Source organism: Glycine soja, chromosome 14 (genome assembly GCF_004193775.1).
Source record: "Glycine soja cultivar W05 chromosome 14, ASM419377v2, whole genome shotgun sequence".
NCBI lineage: Eukaryota > Viridiplantae > Streptophyta > Magnoliopsida > Fabales > Fabaceae > Glycine > Glycine soja.
The window spans coordinates 46953932-46976112 of NC_041015.1; the positions used below are offsets into that span (position 1 = coordinate 46953932).

Consider the following 22181-nt stretch of genomic DNA (forward strand, 5'->3'; position numbering starts at 1 on the left):
AAACCCTTTACTATTTTGGTTTTTTGGCACTCTTGTTGAGAGTATCCCTTTTCGGGAGGTACTTATACCAAATCACTCGTCACAGCCTAAATTTTGTATCCTGGAATTCAATGCTCAAAATTACATGCCACTCCTTCTCTCTCTCCCTCCCTCTCTCTCTCTGCAATGGCAATAGCAATAGATCAGCAATGCTGCTACAGAGTCTGAGATAAAACTGAGAATTTTTGTGTGTGTGAGAATCATGAGCGAAGAAGAGAACAAGGGTTGTGCTTTTCTGGGAACCAACTCCACCTATTCAGGTCACTATTCTCTCTCTCTTGGTGTTTCACTATCTGGGGTTTTACGTTTTTTTAGCATGTAAAAGAAAAAAGCATGAACTTGAACGTTTTTGGCTTTGTTTTCTCTCTTATCCCCCTTTATTAAATCGTGGGTGTTGTTCTGTTCACAATGTAGGTTATTAAAGTTTATATTTTTGTCATTTGCATTATTGTTATGGCATTGCTTTGGTGCTTTGTGCTTTTCACCTACCTGTTTCCATCACACAAACACATATCCGTTGGAAAAATAGGAAATTTATAACAAAGATGCTTTTTATTTCATGTACACTTGACCAGTCATATAAAAATTAAAAATTTCTACTTTCCTCATTTTGTTTTCCAAAAATAAAATTAAAAATTATTTTGCTAACCCCTAATGGTGATTCTGGGTTATGTGGTTTGGATATTTACTACCCCAACATTAGCATATGTGAATAAAACCCTGAAACCAGCTAGGTGGTTGTGCAAGCATTACCGTGAGCATCATCCAAATTTTCTCATTAGGTTTTGAGAATGAGATACTTGTAATTCATTATGTATGTATGCATGCCCCATATTGTGCCTCTAGTGAATCCCTTTGATGCATGAATCACAAATTTCTCCACTGAATAGTTTTGTTGCTAACTACAGGTTTGGAACTTGTAATTTTAATCGTGAAATTGTTAATGCAGTTGATGTAGGGTTGTCCAGAGTAATTTCAATCTTTGCTCTTCAATGTGCTTTTTTTTGTTTGGAAAAAGTAGAAAATAGAAATATGGTTATTGATCTGTGACTGTTAATCTTTTGTCCCTTTCTGTGAGGATTAGATTCTTATGGCACCTCCTTCACTTCTAAAGGGGAAATGTTGTGGGTTTTTATGCCTGCCACCTGTGTTGGTGCCCTGCTCATTACATGAAAAATTAGGAATTAGGTAAGATAAATAAAGTGTGTTTGGCTGGATGTACTGTAATTCATAATAATAATGCAATGTGCACTGGAATTGAAGTGGATGAAATTGTATTAGAGGTTAGTGCGAATGAGAATTCAGTTTTTTAATATTCAGGATGTGAGGCCTCAAAATTTTAACAGGTTGTTGTTATTGTTACATTATTTTGAATTAATGCTTGGCTTGACAAACAATACGTTAATAAAAGTATAATAGTTTATTTCTTTTCTTGATTGCACCTTCTGCATATACTGATAAACACTCACAAATTTCATTGTCATCTTTTCTTTTTGTAAATGTGTTAGATATTTTTGGCAGGTGATAAATACAGTGTTTAATTTGCAAGAGAACATTCATGAATGTTGTAAATTTGATAAAATATTTCCATATAGTTGCATTGAATTTCATTTATTTGCACATTTGAGATAATGAAGTTCAACCTAAGAATGCTGTTCATTTACAGGTTTTCTTCTTGACCCTGAAAAATGTGGTATGCTGAGTTTGCCAGACAAACAAAGACTAGTCCATGAGATTGCTCGGCAGTCAAAAGATGCCTCAAGTATGCTTCAGTCATTTACACGTAGGGAACTTCTAGAAATAATCTGTGCTGAATTAGGCAAAGAGAGGAAGTACACAGGATATACCAAGAGTCAAATGATAGAACATCTTCTGAAGATAATTTCTAAGAACTCCAACTCGCACATCAATGGAAATATGCCCTCTCAATCTCCTGCCAAAAGTTGCATTGGAACTAAAAGGAAAAAAAAACCTGCATCTCAGGATTTACATCACGCTCCTCTAGGGAATAGTAAAGAAAAAACAGTGAAAACCTTTTTGTGTCAAAATGTTGCATGCAAAGCTACATTGAATCCTGAAGATTCTTTTTGCAAGAGATGTTCTTGTTGTATATGTCATCATTATGATGATAACAAGGATCCTAGTTTGTGGTTGACCTGCAGTTCTGATCTTCCCAATGAGGAGTCATGTGGAATGTCCTGTCATTTGCAATGTGCTTTGAGTAATCAAATGTCTAGCATTTTGAAGGGTAGTTGTGGTATTAAGTTGGATGGAGCCTTCTGTTGTGTTTCTTGTGGAAAAATTAATGAACTGATGAAGTAAGTAGGCTATATATACTTTTTGTGCATGCTTGCAAAAGTAAAATATGCATAGATAATTACGTATAACTCTCACTCATAACCCCCATTAATTACTTGTCATCTGTTCACATGTTATTGGGAAAAGTTATGCACAAAGAAGTGTTATTCCAAGAGATTGATGGTTTTCTACTGCAGTTTAAGGTGCCTCGTGTTTTGACTATTTGAATGGATGTTTGGATTTTTACAGGACATGGTGGAAGCAATTATTAGTTGCCAAAGAAGCAAGAAGAACGGATATACTCTCTTTGCGAATATCCCTGGCCCACAGAATTCTTGTAGGAACAGAAGTCTACAAGGAAGTGCAGAAAATTGTAGAAACTGCTCTCAAATTACTGGAGAATGAAGTGGGATCACTTGATCATGTATATGCTAGTATGACTCGTGGAATTGTGAGCAGGCTTTCATGTGGTGCTGAGGTTCAGAGATTGTGCTCTTCTGCTCTTGAATGTTTTGATTCAAAGTTTTCTGGTCTTTTCTCTATTTGTGTGGAAAACAAAGATGCACCAAGTAAGCTTTCTATTATTTATTTTAAAGGTCAGCTGCTTGAACTTTCAAAATGAAAAGCAGAACCAGAAATTATCTGGATTTTCCTGCTAAATACACATACAGTAGTCTAAGTGCAAACAGCCCTGATATCTTGTATCCAATTTTATAGCTAATAAATACTCCCTCTGAACTCAAATATAAGAAAAAAAAACTAATTTATCTTGATCAAGAATGGTAATTTAATTTTCTGAATCTCTTTTAAGCAACAAACTACAATCCCTGACCCACTCTTCACACTGATGGAACTTAAATTGTACGGAAACTTGTTTCAAATGGGTATGTTCTGTCTCCATTTTGGAGGCCATGCAGTTGATATCACGAGAATCAAAAGGGCCATGGAAAATAGAACCTGAATTAAATAAAGGGTATTTTGGGAATAGTTTCAGTAAATAGGGTACAATTAGTTTAGAACTGCTTATATTTTGGACCACTATACATGAAATCTTTTCTTATATTTGAGTCTAGATGGAGTACTAGGTTCGTCTCGAAATTTTGGTTCTAGAATAGCATTTTTAGTAGTACGTGACTTAGCAAAGGCTTAATAAAGCTACTTCAAAAATGGGATAAATGAAATTTGGAGGAATATAGTGGGGAACTAAATAATTTTACTTTTTCTTCAACTTGTGCTTATAGAAGATATGGAGATTAAATGGTTTACACTTTGCGTCTCATCCTGCGTTAAGCATTATTATTGAGATGAATGAGAATGAGATTGCAATCTTTCTATAGTTTTATTTGTATTATATGTTTGTATGTATATGACAACATGAGAGAAGACATTAAAGTAAATTAACCAAAACATTAAACAATGTGTTTTGGCTGATATTTATTTCCCTCTCACCTTATTTTTCAGTAGGAAAAAAAAGGGATATAACGAAAAGTACTATTCTGACAATATTATAAACAGTTATAGTCCTTATTTTCATGTGTCCCACAATCATTCCTCTGCTTGAATTTCATTAGGGGGTGGGGGGAGTATCATCAGCCAAAAACACTGATTTTATTATATTTTCCTGAACTGTTATACTTAATTATGCTTTTCTATTTACTCACGCTTTGATTTGGCTTTTCTTGTAACTTATTTTGGCAGCATGTTCCATTCATTTTGAAGAGTGTCTTCCTACTTCAGTTGTTATTGTGCTCGAGTACAAAGACAAACTTTTAAAGAATTTTCTAGGCTGCAGACTTTGGCACCGAATATCAACAATAGACTACCCTGAACAACCCACCTTCATTGTCTTGAGGCCCGAGAAAAGATTCAAGTTAGAAAACCTCCATCCTTCAACTGAATACTTTTGCAAGGCTTCTCTGTTCAGCAGCACAGGGATCTTGGGTGCTGCAGAAGCTAAATGGGTGACACCTTGTGAACCCTCCAACCCTTTAAAAGTTATCAGTGGCGGTGGGAATCGCTTTAGATGGTCCCCTCAAAGACCCTCAGGTACAGGAGTGGACATGTGTACACAGGACCGAATAACTGCTGAAATTCATCCCACAGAATCTGCCAACTCCGACATGAAGTTATCAACTGGAGAACATCCTGGGAAGAAACACATCATTCTGAACATCAGGAGCAGGTTTGAAGAGTTCCTCTCCAAGCCTCAACCAGTAGAGCCTTTTTCATATAAAAATCTTGCTGCAGTTTCACCTTCCACGCCTTCCAAGTCCTATGAAATGAGGCAAATTCCTGGTTTGAATTCTAGGAAGCGCTCGAAGGAGAACGATTACGAGTATTCCGTCAGGGTAGTCAAATGGTTAGAGCATCAAGGGCACATAGATGAAATCTTCAGAGTAAGATTTCTCACTTGGTTCAGCCTGAAGGCTAATCAGCAGGAGAGAAGGGTGGTTAGTGCTTTTGTTGATGCATTGATTGATGACCCAGCAAGCTTAGCAGACCAGCTCATACACACTTTCAGCGACGAGATATGTTGCGAGCAAAAATCTTAGTGAGAATATGTTCTACATTAAATATTTGTTTTGGTCTGAGTCCACCAAGTCTATATGGCACTGGAAGCTTGGATAGAAAATTTGTAACGCTTTGTGGGAGTTATAGGTATATTCCAGGGTTTTCAAGTGTTCATTTGTTCTTTAACGGGGGAAGTAGTTTAAGGTCTCTATACCATTTAAGTTTCGATTACTTATTGTGCAGTGGACTGATTGTTGGATAGTGGTGCATAATGACTAATTCTTAGTTATTACATATCCCTTACCAAAGCACTCTAGCTTAAATTTCTTTTCATATTCTATTCTTAGTTATCAATTTGGATAGTGGTGTATAACTAATTCTAAAATGTAAAAACACTACCTGGGATGGCAAAAAGTGAGATGACTGTTATTTCAAATATTATAATACAAATTAAATCATTTGTGTTGCACAAATACTTAGAAAAAACTTAGAATTAAGGAAATTCATGGTAAATAATAGGGAAAATCTTATTTTTAATCTAAATTATCAAACGTAGTCCAGGTCTGGGTATTTTATATTGATCAATTAGGTTCTCATTTAAAAAAATTATTAGGAAAGAACGAATGATAAATTATCATAAATTATCATTTGAATTATTTTAAGATAACTATTTTAAAAACTAATAAATTTATCTACGTGATAAATTATAATTAGATGACTGTAATTTTTTTTACATTATTGCATAATCCATTTTCTCGAATATAAATACTAAAACACTTTTTTCCAAAATAATAAGTCAAGCTACCTACACAATGAACGCCAATTTAGAAGCAAAACGGAGACAACATATTGTAGAATTATTTACCCCTATAAAACCTCCCAAACAATGGTGTTACACATGGAAAAATGAGTTTTTGAAGCCTATATAAACGCTATCACGTGAAAAGTCTCTATTTTAATTATTGAAAACCGCTCTGCTATTTAATCCAATGGCAGCCTGGGCTTGGCTAAATAACTTCTATGATTCTATTCGTCATATATCTCTGGCTTTGCCCAAATAATACTTTCTCTGACTCATAAAGCAAAAAAGTTATTTCTTTTTACTTAAAAATATAAATAAATCTAACTAATTTCTCTCATATTTAATATTATCATTCTAAAAACACTTTTCATTTAATTGTAACTCTATTTTCAAAAAGATTTTATTTTATTCATGATATCAAGTTTCAATAAAGGACATTTTAAAAATAACCTTATATTTTACTTGAGAATAATAAAATTAAATGATTTTTACTTTTATATATATATATATATATATATATATATATATATATATACACACACACACACGAGTCAAAAGGAGTAATTCTTTATAATAGTGATACAAACAAAAGATTAACGGTCTAAATGTCAAACGTGCAAATGCGATGTTATACCCAGCGGCCAATTAAATGCTGACTGATTTCACCACATACCTGCGCGGCTGCGCTCTATGTGATTATAGTTTTGCAGTTTCTCCTTTAGCCAAATTATGAATGGACTTTTTATCTGCACTAGTACATTTACAGTGCATTTTAGATAGTACAAAATTAATTAGAGGTCAACTGATCAAACCGTGCCAAGTAACCTGAACACATCCCTAAAATTTTCTCATGATGTTTGATGTATTAGTACAAACAGTAACACGAAACAACTGACCCCCTTGGTATTCATCAATGCCAATGACTTGAAATTAGTTTTTTCACTGGTTGGAAATTCTTTTCCCTTTGTAACATCATGATGGGCCCTTCATGAAACGACCAGCTGTCATCATACATTTTCTGCATCATTGGCAGCTTCATTGAATGCAGAAGCCAAGTACTCAGCAAGGCTTGGTTCAGAGCTGGACTTGACAGAAGCAGCAGATGATCCCTCCCCTTTTGTACTTGTTGCTTTTGAAATCCAGGGTTGTGAATTCAGAGGTATACGTGAAGTGTTTAAATAACCATCATTTGCCTTCCATATTATAGGTTCTAAATGCTCCCATGGATCTTCAACCATGGACCTATTGTAAAATCGATCTGGACCACGAGCTGTGTTTTCGTTGGACCGATGACCATGAAAATTCGGTCCTTGTCCACTACCCCGTCCTGAAACAGGGCTTCCAGTGTTGCGCCAGAAACCCCTGCCTCGCCCTTGACCAGGGCTAGGACTGTTCCTGTATCCTGGAGAAGGATTGGGCCTGTAACTGGGCCTAGGACTGTTCCCATATCCTGGAGAGGGATTAGGATTGTAACTGGGCCTAGGACTGTCACCATATCCTGGATAAGGAGGATTAGGACTGTAACTGGGCGGGTGAGCTATGCCCTGTCCGGAGTTATATAATGGACCACCCGATGGTTCAAATCTAGGGCTTGGATAAGTACCACCACTTGATGGATGTATTGGGAAGTTATAGTGAGCAGGGCCACCAGGTCCACTCCAAACTGGCTTCCTATATGCTGCTGGCGAAGCTTGAATGGGATGCGGAGTCCTCTGTGGATTTGTTGATTCTGTTATTTTCAATCAATCAATGAGAATTGTCAGAGACAAAAAGGTAAAGGTAAATCTAGATAGTGATCCAAGCACACGAGAGAAATTCCAGGTAGTTAATACTAAAGACATAAAGTAAAATTACTCATAAAAGCAATGCTGCATACCTTTATTAAAAAATTATTTAATAAAAATAAACCAGAGAAACTTCTCATACATGAAGGAGTAACATGAAGTTTTTGTCCTTGAAAGATTGGGATTGCATCATTTAAATCATCCAAAAATTATATAAATTTCTAAATTGGACTCGACAGGATAAATTGATATGGTTTACATAATCTTTGGAAGACTAGACTTCCTTCTTAATTTAGTCAAATTTTAAAAGAGTAGATTGTGGTCAATTGATGTAAATAATCTTCTGAGAACTTATTCAATGTAAACTCAATATTTGAATGGAAAATATATCAGTCTACTTGCTAAAAAGGTGTCAGAGAGAAAGGGGTGTTGAGGGATTGTGAAGTCCTAATTCCACATGCATGGATGTGGTATAAGGAAATATTCAGCGTAAATCAGGTTCAGGTTTACTATCTTTACGTTACATGAATCTACAAGACTCTGATTGTATAGTTACTTACGAATCTCAAATTAAAGACCAACATCAGTTATAAACAATAATGGATAGACATACCAGTACCTGGATGTGGTGATGAATATTGTGCCATAGGAGAACCACCAAATTTTGAAGGAGGGAAATTATCCGGTGCAGCCTGTATACTGGCAATGTTCCTTCTGTTAGAAGAGAAGGCACTCATTGGATCAGTATAATAGTCAAACCTTGGAGCAGCATATGATTTATCCTGTGATGGCATAGTTGAAGGAGCTTCCATCAGGGGATTTGAGAGAAAACCAGGCACCACAGAACCTTCCACACCACCAGAAACTTCAGCTTGATCAGCTTGCACGCGCATTTCTTTCAGCCTTTTCTTCCTTTGCTCTGAATCCTCCATAACCTGAGAATCCAAAGAGCAATTACAGCCACAAGTCACAATATGGATAACAGTCACCACAAATCTGTCACAGAAGCATGAAAAATCCCCTTATGAACATTTAGCTCTCAGATGATTTATTGTTAATAGAAAAGAGATCCAACAGATCTAATATACTGATGAATACCTGAAGATAGCCTGTAAGATCAAACAAAAAAAATGGTTGAAGAGAATTACAGGTATACTTGTTGTCAAACTCTCTCCTCTTACTCAATATCAGATTTCTCAATTTTGTATAGTTCTATAACCTTTTAAGCCTGTCTCACTCCAGTCTCCACTCCCCAACTGCAATAATCACATCTAACAATCAACTACTTAAATCTGCAAATCAACACAACAAATTCATAATGTCATTCTTCTTCGGCAAAATCACTTTATTCATGAACTATATTGATTCACACTCACCACTCAAATATCATGTAATCTATGATATAGAGTTTGTTACTACTCTAATGAATCTTCTCTAACAGCTGGAGGCATCAATTTACCAGCTTTCCATGTATCTCCCGCATCAACAACTTAGAATTAGCAGCAATGTGTTTGCTTTTATAAACAATATCTCTGCATAATTCATGTCTAGGAGCTGGCCTCATTGATCTTAATTGAAATAGGGGATGTGTTATAACATTACTACTATATAACTCTCTCGCTGGATGGACATGCTTCCACCAGAAATCAGATAGTGCTATTTTCATTAAATCCCAATACTCGGCATCGCGATATATCCTGAATAGACTACTACCATTAGGAGTCCAAACATAAAAATCCATCCAATCCCTTTCTAGAATCTCCATTAAACCCTGAGCTTGAGGAATATAGTGAATTGGAATTCGAAACCAAGGAAAAGCTTTACTTATGTCCCCATCAAAATATGGACACTTTATCTCCAGTACTCCACAAGAAGGCAACTCATGCACCATACTGTCAATTACACCATCAGGTGAAGCAGCTAGCCAGCTGTCTTCTGGGTGTGCATCATAGACCTGAAATTCAGGAAACAACACGGTATTTCCAGTTATAAGTTTGTATCTTTCAAGTGCATCCTCCTCTTTGATATTGCTCCAACAGGTGGCAAGGTTTCCAGAGAAAGGTTCGATAGCACCAATCTTCTCTAACCACAGCTGGACCCTTTGCCGACGCCAAAACCCTATAGCAGCAGCAAAAGTGCTAGCTGTCAATTTGTTTCTCCTTAGTGCTTGCCAGTTTTTGAACCAATGTTGAAGGCAGCTTGCTTGAAGGACTGAATAAGTTTCAACAGATGTGTATTTTAACATACCACCAAGTGAGCCCAATTTTCTAGAGGGGTTATTTGAACCACAGCTATTGGTCTTAGGTTCTCTAATAACCAGCTCAGAAGCATTACTACTAAAGTTTCTCTTATTACTTAGACATGCAACAAGTGCATCCACATAACAGCTACTTTGGTGCCTGAAACATTGTAGCCAAACAAGAGAGAATGAAGAAGCAATTTCACCATTGTTAAAGAAGAGATAAATTGTCACTTGAACTGTATATATAAGCTAGGCACCAACTGAATAGGAAAATGGCATTTAAAAGAACAACGGTGTAGGTAATCATGGCAATGGTGAGTTTTCTATGAACACTGAACATGTATATGGTTTCATTCCATGTTAGTGAAGAACTAGCTGTGGAAAGCTCAATCTTTGAAATTCTAAAAATCAAAACAGCTTTCTACATTACAGTTCAGAGAAATTCTAAAGTATGTGATGATTGTGGCATTTCATCAAACATAATGACACAAGGATTCACAAACCCACAGAAACAGAACAGACCTAACGAAGTTAGATGTAGAAGAATATGGAAGAGGTGTTGATGTGAGAAAGAAACAGGTGCAAGATAGCTTTTACAAAAAGTGATGAAGTTGACGATTGGATGAGTCATGGAGTTGATGGACAGAGAGAAAGAGAGAGGGTTAGACTGGACAAACATCCAAGTGTTGCACAACAGTCAGATAGATGGAGTGCATGTCTGGATCAGCGTCCAGAACGTGAGTAATTGGAAAAATTCATGTCATAGTAGGTAATTAATGCAGAAGCAACAAGGACTAGCTTCAAGTTGACGCACACTCGTGGCTCCTGGAAATACTCACAAATATGCTAGAAGTACAAATTAATTATTTGTGTTGGTGTTCCGAGGTGGTTTCATATTTTTTTTTTTTAAGGTAGTACAAATATGCTAGAAGTACATGGACTTCATTCTCACCTTAAGTTAACCATATATAAACATGTTAGACCTCTTATGATGAATATCAAAATATATTCATTACTTTGTCATTGGTCCTCGATATAGAGTAAGAATAAAGTAAACTCTTAGACGTAAAATTAAAGAGTATAAAGTGGAAGCATACCCCCGTTTCCAGCCATTGTTATTACAAGCAAAGGGAACAAGAACTTAAGACTCTCAATACACTCACAAAACAGAGAAAGAGAATAGAGGGATCTTCTAGCCTTAGCCTTTTTTAAGGTGTGTGAATCAATGGAGCATCACAGGCTTTATATAGGCAAGGCAAGGGACCCCTTCTTAAAACCTAAAATGTAATTGTTGCTTTATTATTTGGCTCCTCCATCAAAAGCCAATAATACAAAATAAAAACCTTGTAACAGCTACTTCAATTCTGTTTATGAGCCTAATAACGGTTATATGCTAACAAAACAATCATGTAATCTAACTTTGACATAATAATAAACTAATAACAGCTATGTACAAAGCTGAACCCCAATATACTTCATACAGACCTAACAGAGTACAAAGTGGGATTCCCTAAAAATAATAATTAATTCAATCATACACAGTGTAGTCTATGGGAAATTTAGACCAATAGAAACAATGTGAACTGAATAGGTTTTCAAAAAAGCCATTAACAGAAGTTCAGGCCACTGACAATATCTCCTACAACACAATTTAGCGACTAAAATCCCCAACTGAATTCAAATTAACTTAGGGCAAATCATTCGACTCCATTCTATAAGAAACAATCTTTTCAAACTAAAATGCTTGAAATTCTAACAAATTTTAAGTACATAAAACGATGCAAAACTGTTGAACAGGACAAATATTAAGTAACATTGCAATTTTCAAGGTTAAGTTTCCCATCCCTTTTTTTTTTCCTTCCTAACCTAAAGTAACACACAAACTCCAAGAAATACCGCTGCGCGGCGAAAAATTTGATGTAATAAACAAACGTTAAAAATGAAACTCACAGTGATTCTGTCTTGAGTCCTCAAATCCTTTAGCTCAACGCTTCGAAGAAAGCCGAGAATGGAGTTCTGAAGAAACCGGGAAAAGAATGAAGTTAGGTTAAAGAAAAAATAAAAGAGTGTGAGAAAGAGTAACCCTCTGAATGGAGAGAGTGTTACAGATTAAAGCATTAACACGGGGCCGTCGAGGATTATAGAGCTCGAGACAGAGGAAGGCTAGGTTCAGAAGCGGGGATGAGAGAATTTTCAGAATTGCTTCTTTGTTACCCACGCTTTTTAATTAACAAATTAGTATATTATTAATCAAAATTTAGGTTAAACTACTCATTTTTTCAGTATAATTTCATAGTTTTTAATCTAATTTTTTTTAATTTTTATATAATTTTTATAGTATTTTTTTTAGTTTTTAGAATTTATATTTTAATTTAAAAAATTACATGAAACTAAAAAAAAGTAAAAATCATTAAATTATAAGAAAAAAAAATATCACCTTCCGACTATAACTAAAAAAATAAAAATTATCAAATTATAAGAATCAAATGAATAATTTAATTTAAAATTTATAATAAATATATTTTTTTTTTATACAATATATACATTTGAGAAGTGTTATACTTATATCATCCGAACCGACCACTCCCAAATATCCTCCCAGTCATTCAAATTATGATACTTGCCAATGAAATATTTATTTAATTAAACACTATAATTTTAATTTCTTTCCAAAATTTTCATTTCTCAGAAGGTCCAGTCCATCATACCTCTATTGTGACACACGCACATACTTGGCTATAAGATGCCGACAAAGATTGGTGCAAAGGTTGCTGTAGTTGCTAAAGAATGAATTTATATCTTAAAAAAGATGTAAATTTGATTTTTATTATCGATATGAGACATTTGTTGGTGAATTGTCATGTGAAAAGTTTGTGAGTGGCTTTCATCTTGCATTTAATTTAGTGGGGCTTGCGGTGATTCAATTTGGCATATTCTACAATCAGTCCAATTGATTTAGCAATTAGTATATTAATGTTACAATTGTAAATTGAAAAATTGTTAGAAAAGTAGCAATTAGTATATTAATGTTACAATTGTAAATTGAAAAATTGTTAGAAAAGTAGGAACACTATTTTATCACATTGTTAAGAACTGGGAAGTTGCATTAGAGTCTTTACATTGATTTGAGATATCTAAAGGAAGGATTCTTATGTTGTCTTTATACTTATATTGTCCTTTAAAATCATATCATACAGTTTTCATGATTTTTTAAATTAAATGTCACCGTTAATTATTAAAACTGCATGTTATTTTGATAGAATAGTATAAGAAGAATATGAAAAGGGACAATAGAAAAAATAGTTTTTTCAGGTTCTTATGCTGGAGGAAGAGAGGTTTGAATGAAAAGTTGAATACAATGTATTTTGCTCAAAAGGAAAGTGGCATAATATCGAATAGGTGGTCAGTGACGGTTATCTTAAAAGAATACAACAGCAGCAAACAGTTTTTTCAGGTTATATGGTTATTATTTGGGGAGTTAGTCTTAAAATGGTGGAGCTTATTTTGTTGTATGGAGGTGCTAAATTTGAAAGCTACAAGGGAAAATTGAATGTTGTATTGGGATTAAAAGAATGCACACTGTTTATATCCTTGCAATTTTCACGAGGAATCTGGTCAAGTTGCAGATGTTCGAGATGCAGGTTGGGAGAATTTCCTTTCATAGCCTTCAACCGTATTTCGACAAGCAAGAGTAGTCACATTCTCCGCAAGGTCATGCTTAGACGTGGAAAGAGAGAGAGAGGGGATAAATGTGGAAAGAGATACATCTTAAAATTTTAAAATGAATGGATATTTTAAAGTCAAATGAGTAAACACGTATCCCTTCTTTATGGTTCGGAATCTCATTCGACCTTTACTTTTCTCGGATGAAATAGCATTTCTCTAAAGATTTATAATGAAGCATTTAAATTATGATGCAAGTCATAAGATTATTTTTAATTATTTGTATTCTTTACAAGATATATTAAAAATTAATTTGTAAATAAAGATAAGATAGAATAGATTAAAAGTGATAGATACTTAATAAAGATAAGAGGATGTTTAATATTTTTTACTAGTTATGAGGTAAAGTATGAAATGTATCTAGAAAGAGAAAAAACTAAGAAAATTTGGAGAGACTATCTCACTTTATAAATGATGTAATCTAATTTATTTATCCAAATAACTTATTTTAAGATGTAATAATTTAAATTTAAAATTTCTTACAAATTAAATTTCTTGAAATTCATCATCTAAACATATTTACTCTCATATTACAAATTAAAATACCTGACTTAGAAGAGTAAAGTTCTTAATCTCTTCATTCTCTCAATTGAAGATTTTTTTAACCTTCTTTCTTCTACAAGTGTAAGTGGATTGAGTTAGATTGAATTTAATCTAATTTTCAACTCATCACAACCTAACCTTAATTGGGTTGGTTGGGTTAATATTAAGTCATAAGACAACTCAAGATCCTCTAATGTTTTGATTTATGCAAACAAATGATAAGTTTTGAAATTTGCGTATGAAGAATTATAAGACAAAAGCCTTTTGGTGTTTGTGCCTATTTTGATTGGTGATAAACCATGAATGTTAAGTTTGCACATGAGATATAAGATTGGTCTAGTGGTGAAGGGAGAATGAAAGGAAAGAGAGGTTGTAAGCTTAAATCCCACCACTAATAAAAACTAACACTACTAACCGTTAACATTTGCTAATAAAAAATGAACACTTAATACTTTGATGTTTTGATCATGCTCACATAAAATAAAATGTTATATTCTTCATAGGATCTATCGAAAAGAACAAAATAAAAAAACTACTAAATCAAAAGGCATCAAAGCTAGATGAAAAGTATTTCTATATGAAAAAGTATATATATGTCCACTAACAAAAGTGCAAAAATAGTGAGATAAGCAAGTTGATTTATTAGATTAGTTTGACACATTGATGACATGCATTAAATGTTTCAATGAACACTTCTCATTGACAAACAAAGGTGAATGTCTCACAATCACAACGATTATTTGAAGGAGAAATCTGTAAATAACTAAAGATTTGAAGTTCTCAAGTTAGAGAAACTTTTGTGCAAACAAATTATTTGTGCATTCAAAACTTTGTAATATATTTTGAGTTCCTAAGCTATCAAAATCATTTGTATATCATGAGAGTGAAAGATTTGAGTTTAAACCTTGTATCCGTCTATAAGATGATAGAGTTAGTGTACACCTTGACCTTAAACAAATATGTACGATTTGTTGAAGCTTAAAAAGACTTTGATTCAAAGAATACTTAGGTGTTGGCTTGAAGAGGCACTTATAACCGCTCACTATTTCTTGAAGCTTGATCTCTCCCCAGAAGAACCATATAGACAAGAGAAACCATGAACCAAAATAGAAAAGCTTGTCCCACCCATGAGTAAATACTTTATAGGAGCGCCTAATTAGACTGTACATCTTTCTAGGTATATCCAAATAGTAGATAAGAACATAAATTGAAACATTCTAAAGCTACAAAGATAGTTATTAGATACTTAGTGTTGCATAAAAACATTCCTCCTAGAGTAAAACTAAGGTTGAGCTAAAAGTGATTTTGAAAAAGAATACTTGTAAGTTGTAGCTTTGATTAGTTATAGTCTTAGTGACAAATAAATCAATATAAAATCTTTTATTTTTCTCTTTGTTTCTACTATTTTATCTAACCCCGAGTTATGTTTCTCTCTCATGTTACTTTTTGAAAAAGGTTTTGATAAAAATGAAGTTTCTATTCATATAGCATGTCATGCACATAATTGCTAAAGTTAACCTTGTTTTCATAAGACAATACAAGGTTTTTGAACAAAAGTTTGCAAATTCTTCTAAGAAACCCAATTCAAAACTACTTGTGTTTTTCTGCAATTAGGCCATTGGGTTGATAAATTAAAAAAAAAACATTATCACTTCTTTAACTCAACAAAAAAATACTCAAAATCAACAATTCAGTATTGCTTCGTTGTTTCTTAATTATTATATGCCAATAATAAGTATTCATTACTTCATTGTTTCAAAACTCATAATTTGTATTTAGTAAAATCATTAAAATAGTTTTACAACTCACAATTATTAGATTTAGTCAATCTCTAAAACCAAAATAAATTGTTGTGACTTGTGGTTCAATGAAATGAACACTTCTAATGATTTTCATTTTGCCCATGTAAAATAACAGTTAAAATTTGTTTATAACTTTTCATTCTTGAAGCACTTGATCCACTCCAAGTGTAGATTTTAAATTTGCCAATTTTGTTCATTTTACTCTTAAATTTTGTTTCTAATTTCCGTTGATTTACTTGATTCCATATTTCCAATAGAGAACTTGACTTGGGTTCGGTTTTTATGGTTAAAAACTTCATAAAATAATTAGAGTTGCTCTGAGCTTATTGCTTATTGCATTTTTCTTTTGTTCTATTACTTACTAATTTTAACTTCATAACCAACTCTAAGGAAAGTTGCGCTAAGTCAATCGTTTAATATATCAATCTTTTTTTTTTCTATCATCAATTTTAGGCGAATGCTAAACAATATCATAACAATACCAATGTGGGGATTGCGACAGGACGGTGAAAATACATTAAAATTAGAAGAGTCACCACCATAATTTATCAATGAAAACTACGGGAAAAAAAACCTTTAAAATAAAATGGTCTCGAAACTAGATTTTGAATTCGAGAATCAATTATGCGTAAAATAGGTATTAGCACCTGTCAATGTCTGTACTAACACTGTTATTTATTGTTACCTCTAATTAAATGTCCAAATTCAAATAACTTATAAAATAATTTATTTTACCCCTCAAAATGAAAAAAAGTATATTTTTAGAAGTTTTATTTATTGTTATTTTTAACAAGAGAAAATTTATTTATTAAAAAAGAAGTTTGACATCATGTAAAAGAGAAATTCTTATCTTAATTTTTTTTATCTTTTCAATTAATTTTTTTTCTGGCTTGACAAGAGTGATTTTCTCCTTCTATGTAATTCTTTTGTAAAATATATTTGTGTGTTAATTTTTATCTTTTTAATTTATTTTATTTTAAGTTTTGATGATAATCAAATTAGAAATACATACAAAGTGATTACCATTAATGATTATCATTAATTTTTAAATAGCTTTCAAATAACAAGTTAGAAGTGCATCCAAAGTGGCTATTGCAAAAAACTTCTTATCCTTTTAATTTATTTTAAAAGTTTTAATGATAATCAAGTTAAAATACATTCAAAGTGATTACTATTAACTTTTAAATAGCTTTCACAATAATCAAATTAGAAGTGCATTCAAAGTGACTATTGAGAAACTTTATTATTATTATTATTATTTCAAACACGTCTACAACTTGAAGAGAAAAGCCTAACCAAATATTTTAATCCTAAACAAATCTAAATCTCAACTTGTGATTTACATTACCAAATCAAAACAAAATTAATGATAAAGGGATGAAAACACAATTGAAGAATTATAAAAGAAAACCCATTTAATTAAGGAAAGGTAATATGGAAACATAAACAGAAATTAAGTTTAAAAACATACAAAATAATAATAAAATAAAATATATAAAAAAAACTTAGAATCAGCCACATATTCACAAAGACTCCAGAACACCTGCTTAGCCTAATCCATATCAAGCCCACAAAAAAAAAAGACAAAAGAAGAAAGAAAAAAAAAAGAACTGAAAGCCCTAAACTGTAACAACACACAGCCGAGGGAAAAAAATAAAGAGAGAGAGAGAGATCATTGGTAGTTGTTCGGCGAAGAGTATGGCAATGCGCGCGGTGTTTGGGGGTGGTTATGGCTGGCCGTGGCTGATGGTGATTTGGGTTTTAGGGTGTTCTGTTTGAGGTATCTTGCTTCAGTTTTTTGTTGGTTCTGGTATGTGATGCTGGCTTGTTGAAAGGCTCAAGACCAATGAGTCATGGAAAGGGTTTGAGACATTTGGTAAGTCTGAATGTGTGCTTATTAAGTTTTCTTTTCTTCTCCGTTTTCATATTTGCTCAACTAAACATTCTAACTAGTATTCTGCTATTTGACAAAAACAGGACAGAATGAACAAAATGGAAGAAAAGAGAATGCTTGAGAAACAACTACATCAAAACACCACAAAATCAAGGAAGCTTAAACATACAAGACAGTGTGAGTTATATCTGACTCGGTTAACAAAACACAAAGACAAAAGTCCAAAGATGTTGGTCTGAAATAATGGAAAAGAAACCTCCACTTCACCCAGCTTTCTCTCTCTCTCTCAAATCTCTATTGCTCACCCTTTGTGCCTCACTCCAAACGGTGTGTCCTAAAGTAGTAGATACTGTGTTCCCCCTCTTCTAGCATGTATCCTCCAAATTTATAATCACAAAAGTCCTCACAGGCTCTCAAAGAAAACTCTTGTGAACCTCCTCTATTGTTAATGAAATTCAAAATTTTCTAGTACTCAGAATCAGAAACCAGGTTTACTTTCTTTGGTTTGTTTTGTCTCATTTCCTTGGTTTATTTAATTTGGTCAGGGAGGGTATGCATGAAGATCAGAGTTGCCCGAGACTCCCACGACTATACCTTGTGCTGTCATGATCTGTTCTTCTTTTTTTGTGTTGAGGCAGTGCACAGACAGGACAACAAAGGTCAAAGAGTGTAATTTAGGCTTTAGTTTTCTGGTGCACCCAAAGCTCGAGGAGCAACAACACAGCACATCATGGAACTTCGATTTGTCGTGTAGCTTTACCTTATTTTTTTTTCTTCTTCTTATTTTCCATTTTTTGTATTTGTGCATTCTCAATGCAAACTTGAACAAAAGAAAATTTTCTGGACAATTGGGTTTAAACTAACCTAAACAGCAAAACTAATAGAAAAGAAGGGGGCTAAAAAAAGATTAACATAAAAAAGGAAAGCAACAGGTTCAAGCATGGAACAAAGAAAATAACAATAAAAAAGTGGACAAAATCGGGTATCTACAATTAGTTGAGAAAATGAAAATAGAAAGAGTTTTATTAAGATGCATAAACATACGTTTCTCTATAATTTTTAAGTATGTTCTAATATACTGATTTCTAATAAAAACTTTATATTTTTTTCAATATAAAAACTTTATCCTTTTTTTAATTTCTTAGTCAAATGTTCTAAGAGCACTTCTTAGAAATACCCTTAATTTTAATTTTGTTGGAGTTGTTCTAAGGTAGTTGCTTATTGACATTTTTCTTATTACTAACTTCACCATCATTATTTTTTTTTTCAAAATTGTTATTCCGAAACACTCCTAGTCCCAGGTTTTTCAATGTAGGTTTCCAAAAGAAAAACGATTTTTTGACACAAATACTAGGTGACACCTTGAGAGAGAAGAAGAAAAAAAGAAATATAACAGGTGATATAATTTGATAAAAAGAGACAAGGAAAAAAATAAAGTTGTCAACTAGGTATAGAAAGGGTGTAAAAAAAATCAAAACTCTTTCAGAAAACGACTTTGGCATCATCATGTTTCTCGGGTAAAATAAAAATTTCTCCTTCCAAACGCCCCTAAGTGTGATACGATATGAACAGCGAATTAAACTCTCGATCCCATGAATGTTAACTTAAACCCCATCTTCCATTTATGATTTGTCAGAACTCATGAGGCTGCAGAGCCACTCCACATTACCTTTTTAATTGGATCCGTAAATGGCAACAATAAATCACACCACCATCAAATTCAGACTCAACCACATCACCATAGCCGAAACAGAGAATTTTTTTTATCACCAAATCTTAAACCTAATTGCACTCTTTCAATTCCGAAGACAACAATTTATGCACACAAACAAGTAACTAGCAATGAATTAGCATGTGTGGATTATAATTTGTAAACCCCAGTTCGATCCAAACGTGTTATTTTTATAGATGAAACCGTGACCCAAACACGTACAACACACACTAACATCAAAACAGCTTCAAATTGAGACCAAGAACACTTTTTTAAGATCTCAATTGTTCATGGGCGAAGAATCCAACCTGTTTAGGGCTTGTTCCGCAGCATGGAATTGGGGTTCCAATTCAAGAGCCGTCCCGTACGCCCTAATAGCATCATCGTTCATCTTCTTCCGCTCGTAGCAATCCCCCAGCGCGAAAAATGCCTTAGCGTTATTCGGGCTGAGCCTCACCGACTCGGTCAAGTCCGCGAGTGCCGAGTCGACTCGGCCGCGCTGGCTCGTGCCGAGTCTCAACTCGGCGCGCTTGAGGAGCGCGTCGCCGCGCTCCGAGTCCGAGAGGGACTTCGCGGCGGCGGGGGAGAGCGCCTCGTCGAGCGAGTCCAGCGCAGCGGAGCGGAGGCCCAGGAAGTCTAAGGCGAGGGCCTTGAGGAGGTGCGGCGCGGCGTCGCTCGGGTCGAGGGCGATGGCGCGCTGAGCCTGGGCCTGGGCCTCCTTGGCGAGGGCCTTGGACTTGGAGGCGCGGGCCCGGGCCAGGAGCTGGGCCCCTTGGACGAAGTGGCGCTTGGCTTGGATGTCGGCGCGGTTGCTTAGACGGAGCTTGGCCCACAGCTTCTTGGGCACGTCGTGCATGAAGAAGTAGGAGAGGACCATCACCAGAACCATGACCCCCTGCAAAACGATGTCGTTCCACGCTGAGTTGTCTTTCACCGTTTTATCCATCGGAATTTCGCAATCTGGAATCGGGCTCTGCGATGGATCTGGAAGGTGATCGAGATGAAACTGAGAATTTGAGATTGCAATTGTAAGGTCTCTTACTTCAAACACAGTAGCGGCCGTGTTCGATTGGTTTGCCAGTTTTGTTTTAAGAGTGATAATACATAGTTTTTTTTTTTTCAACAAATAATTATTTTTGTTTTTAAATGTGTTGAAGTAAACAAAAATGAAAAAATTCCCCCTTTTCTTAAATAAATATGACCAAAATAGCAAGAAGTTTTGGTTGGACAAAAATACTACTAAGTTTCTATTGTATCAAAATGTTAGTAAGTTTTCATTAGATTAACGTGTTAGATCCTAAATTTCGTTTTATTTAAGGATAAAATATAGTTTAATCTTTGTTTCTTCCCTTTATTGAAAAAATTGTAGCAATTGATATTTTGTTATAATGTTTATTTTGGTACAATGGTAGAATGTTTGTGTTGAAAAATGTTTATTGTGACAATAGTCACAAAATCAAGTTGGATCTCATTTTTTATAGGGATTAACTTAATGACAATGCATTTTTATTTTTGAGTCTCATATTTTGAAAAAGGTAGTGTGATATTAGAAATTTCAGAACAACAAACAAATTATGCTTATTAATCAATACTATGTTTATTATTATGTTTATTCTAACTTATGTTTATTGTAATGATATGCTTGTGACATAAAAAATGAGATTAAATTATATTTCCCTTAAATGAAATGAATTTTGGGATTGACAAATTCGTACATTGAAAATTTAGTGACATTTTGGTCCAATCTATATGTTGACTATCATCTTTGTGACATCTTTGTTCCTGATTAACGGTAACAAACGAAAGTTAATGAATGAATGAATTTATTGTACTTTTTTCATTTTCGAAGACTAAAATTTAAATTTTCACCTTTCGGAGACTAAAATTTGAATTTTCATCTTCTTGAAACAAATCTATTAGCGTATTATATATTTAAGGATAAAAATGACTATTTACTCAATTATTTTTATAAGTATCTTATTGGATCGGATTGTTGATCATGTTTTGTCCATGATTAAAAATTGACTCTAATCACCTTTAAAATTCCTTCCTCCTAATTATATTTTCATTCACACAACTCAAATTTAATATCACCTAAACCAATAACTTGGTAGTGCATAATTAAGAATTGAGTTTACCTTTTTTAAGATCAATTGAAAACTATAAATTCATTTATAGTTTAGTCTGTGTAACATTTTAATTAATTTAACGTAGAATTAACAAGAAGTCAATAACAGTTAATTGAATTCGAGGAGACAATAAAAAATAACTTGAAAGTCCATGATATGCATTTATAACTTTCTATGAGAATGTATTTACAGTTGGAAGAAAAAATATGAAGGAATGCCAATTAATGTAATTTTTAACAACAGAAGTCATAAAAAAATGTGCTATAATAAAAATACAGTACTGTATTTTTAATTTTTTTTCTGATGTATTAACATTTTTCTTTTGAGATACATTTCCTGTTATTTTACTCAATAGAAAAGTGTTATAATATCATCTACATTTTCTCATAAAATGTTATGATAAGTTATGTGTTATTTCATGAATAAAAAATTTTAATTTTATTTTGAATAGACCATAAATATTCTAATGTAAATTAAATTAAAATAATAATCTATTATTAATCAATTAAAAATCATCATAAATATAGTTTTTAATATGGTTATATAACAATTCGTTTTTTTAGAATATTATGTAGAATCGTTCACACTATTAATCAATTTAAAAAATAGTAATAATAATAAAAATCCAAGTTTAATTTTAATTTATTGTCAACATAAATTTTACATACTATAATCAATTAATAGTTACTTCAAATATAATTTT

At 33.4% G+C, this 22181-nt stretch overlaps 4 protein-coding genes across 10 annotated transcripts; 1 reads left to right on the top strand and 3 right to left on the bottom strand.

Moving 5' to 3' along the window:
* The first annotated feature begins 30 nt into the window (after positions 1–30).
* LOC114383486 (VIN3-like protein 2) lies at positions 31–5156 on the top strand. The gene is made up of 4 exons (XM_028343170.1): positions 31–299; positions 1706–2357; positions 2587–2906; positions 4036–5156. The coding sequence occupies exons 1-4, from the start codon at positions 242–244 to the stop codon at positions 4887–4889; spliced, it is 1884 nt and encodes a 627-aa protein (XP_028198971.1). The 5' UTR covers positions 31–241; the 3' UTR covers positions 4890–5156.
* Positions 5157–6252: 1096 nt separating this feature from the next.
* On the bottom strand, positions 6253–11894 carry LOC114385180 (protein SICKLE-like). Of its 7 annotated transcripts, XM_028345189.1 has the most exons (6): positions 11783–11894; positions 11627–11692; positions 8811–9833; positions 8533–8726; positions 8048–8430; positions 6253–7379 (listed from the first exon to the last, which is right to left on the bottom strand). In XM_028345189.1, the coding sequence occupies exons 5-6, from the start codon at positions 8364–8366 to the stop codon at positions 6658–6660; spliced, it is 1041 nt and encodes a 346-aa protein (XP_028200990.1). In that variant the 5' UTR covers positions 8367–8430; positions 8533–8726; positions 8811–9833; positions 11627–11692; positions 11783–11894; the 3' UTR covers positions 6253–6657. The 7 variants fall into 7 exon arrangements, with proteins under 7 accessions (XP_028200990.1, XP_028200992.1, XP_028200989.1 ...); XM_028345191.1 differs by having other exon boundaries at positions 8048–8369; positions 8583–9833; XM_028345188.1 differs by having other exon boundaries at positions 8048–8369; positions 8533–9833.
* LOC114384153 lies at positions 8389–10789 on the bottom strand. Its single transcript, XM_028343815.1, has 6 exons — positions 10774–10789; positions 9934–10051; positions 8894–9833; positions 8654–8690; positions 8533–8543; positions 8389–8430 (listed from the first exon to the last, which is right to left on the bottom strand). The coding sequence occupies exons 1-6, from the start codon at positions 10787–10789 to the stop codon at positions 8389–8391; spliced, it is 1164 nt and encodes a 387-aa protein (XP_028199616.1).
* Positions 11895–19457: 7563 nt separating the features above from the next.
* Positions 19458–20433, bottom strand: LOC114383073 (putative adenylate cyclase 3). Its single transcript, XM_028342665.1, has one exon. It carries the CDS (start codon positions 20293–20295, stop codon positions 19630–19632), a length of 666 nt encoding a protein of 221 aa, XP_028198466.1. The 5' UTR covers positions 20296–20433; the 3' UTR covers positions 19458–19629.
* Positions 20434–22181: the final 1748 nt, after the last annotated feature.

Coding starts and splice junctions, on each gene's coding strand:
- LOC114383486 (XM_028343170.1), top strand. CDS start 242: ATGAGCGAAGAAGAGAACAAGGGTTGTGCTTTTCTGGGAACCAACTCC. Junction 300..1,705: donor AACCAACTCCACCTATTCAG/GTCACTATTCTC, acceptor GTTCATTTACAG/GTTTTCTTCTTGACCCTGAA. Junction 2,358..2,586: donor AAAATTAATGAACTGATGAA/GTAAGTAGGCTA, acceptor GGATTTTTACAG/GACATGGTGGAAGCAATTAT.
- LOC114385180 (XM_028345186.1), bottom strand. CDS start 8,366: ATGGAGGATTCAGAGCAAAGGAAGAAAAGGCTGAAAGAAATGCGCGTG. Junction 7,380..8,047: donor ATCACCACATCCAGGTACTG/GTATGTCTATCC, acceptor TGAAAATAACAG/AATCAACAAATCCACAGAGG.
- LOC114384153 (XM_028343815.1), bottom strand. Junction 9,834..9,933: donor GCCATTTTCCTATTCAGTTG/GTGCCTAGCTTA, acceptor ACAATGTTTCAG/GCACCAAAGTAGCTGTTATG. Junction 8,691..8,893: donor GGGAGATACATGGAAAGCTG/GTAAATTGATGC, acceptor TGATTATTGCAG/TTGGGGAGTGGAGACTGGAG.
- LOC114383073 (XM_028342665.1), bottom strand. CDS start 20,295: ATGGATAAAACGGTGAAAGACAACTCAGCGTGGAACGACATCGTTTTG.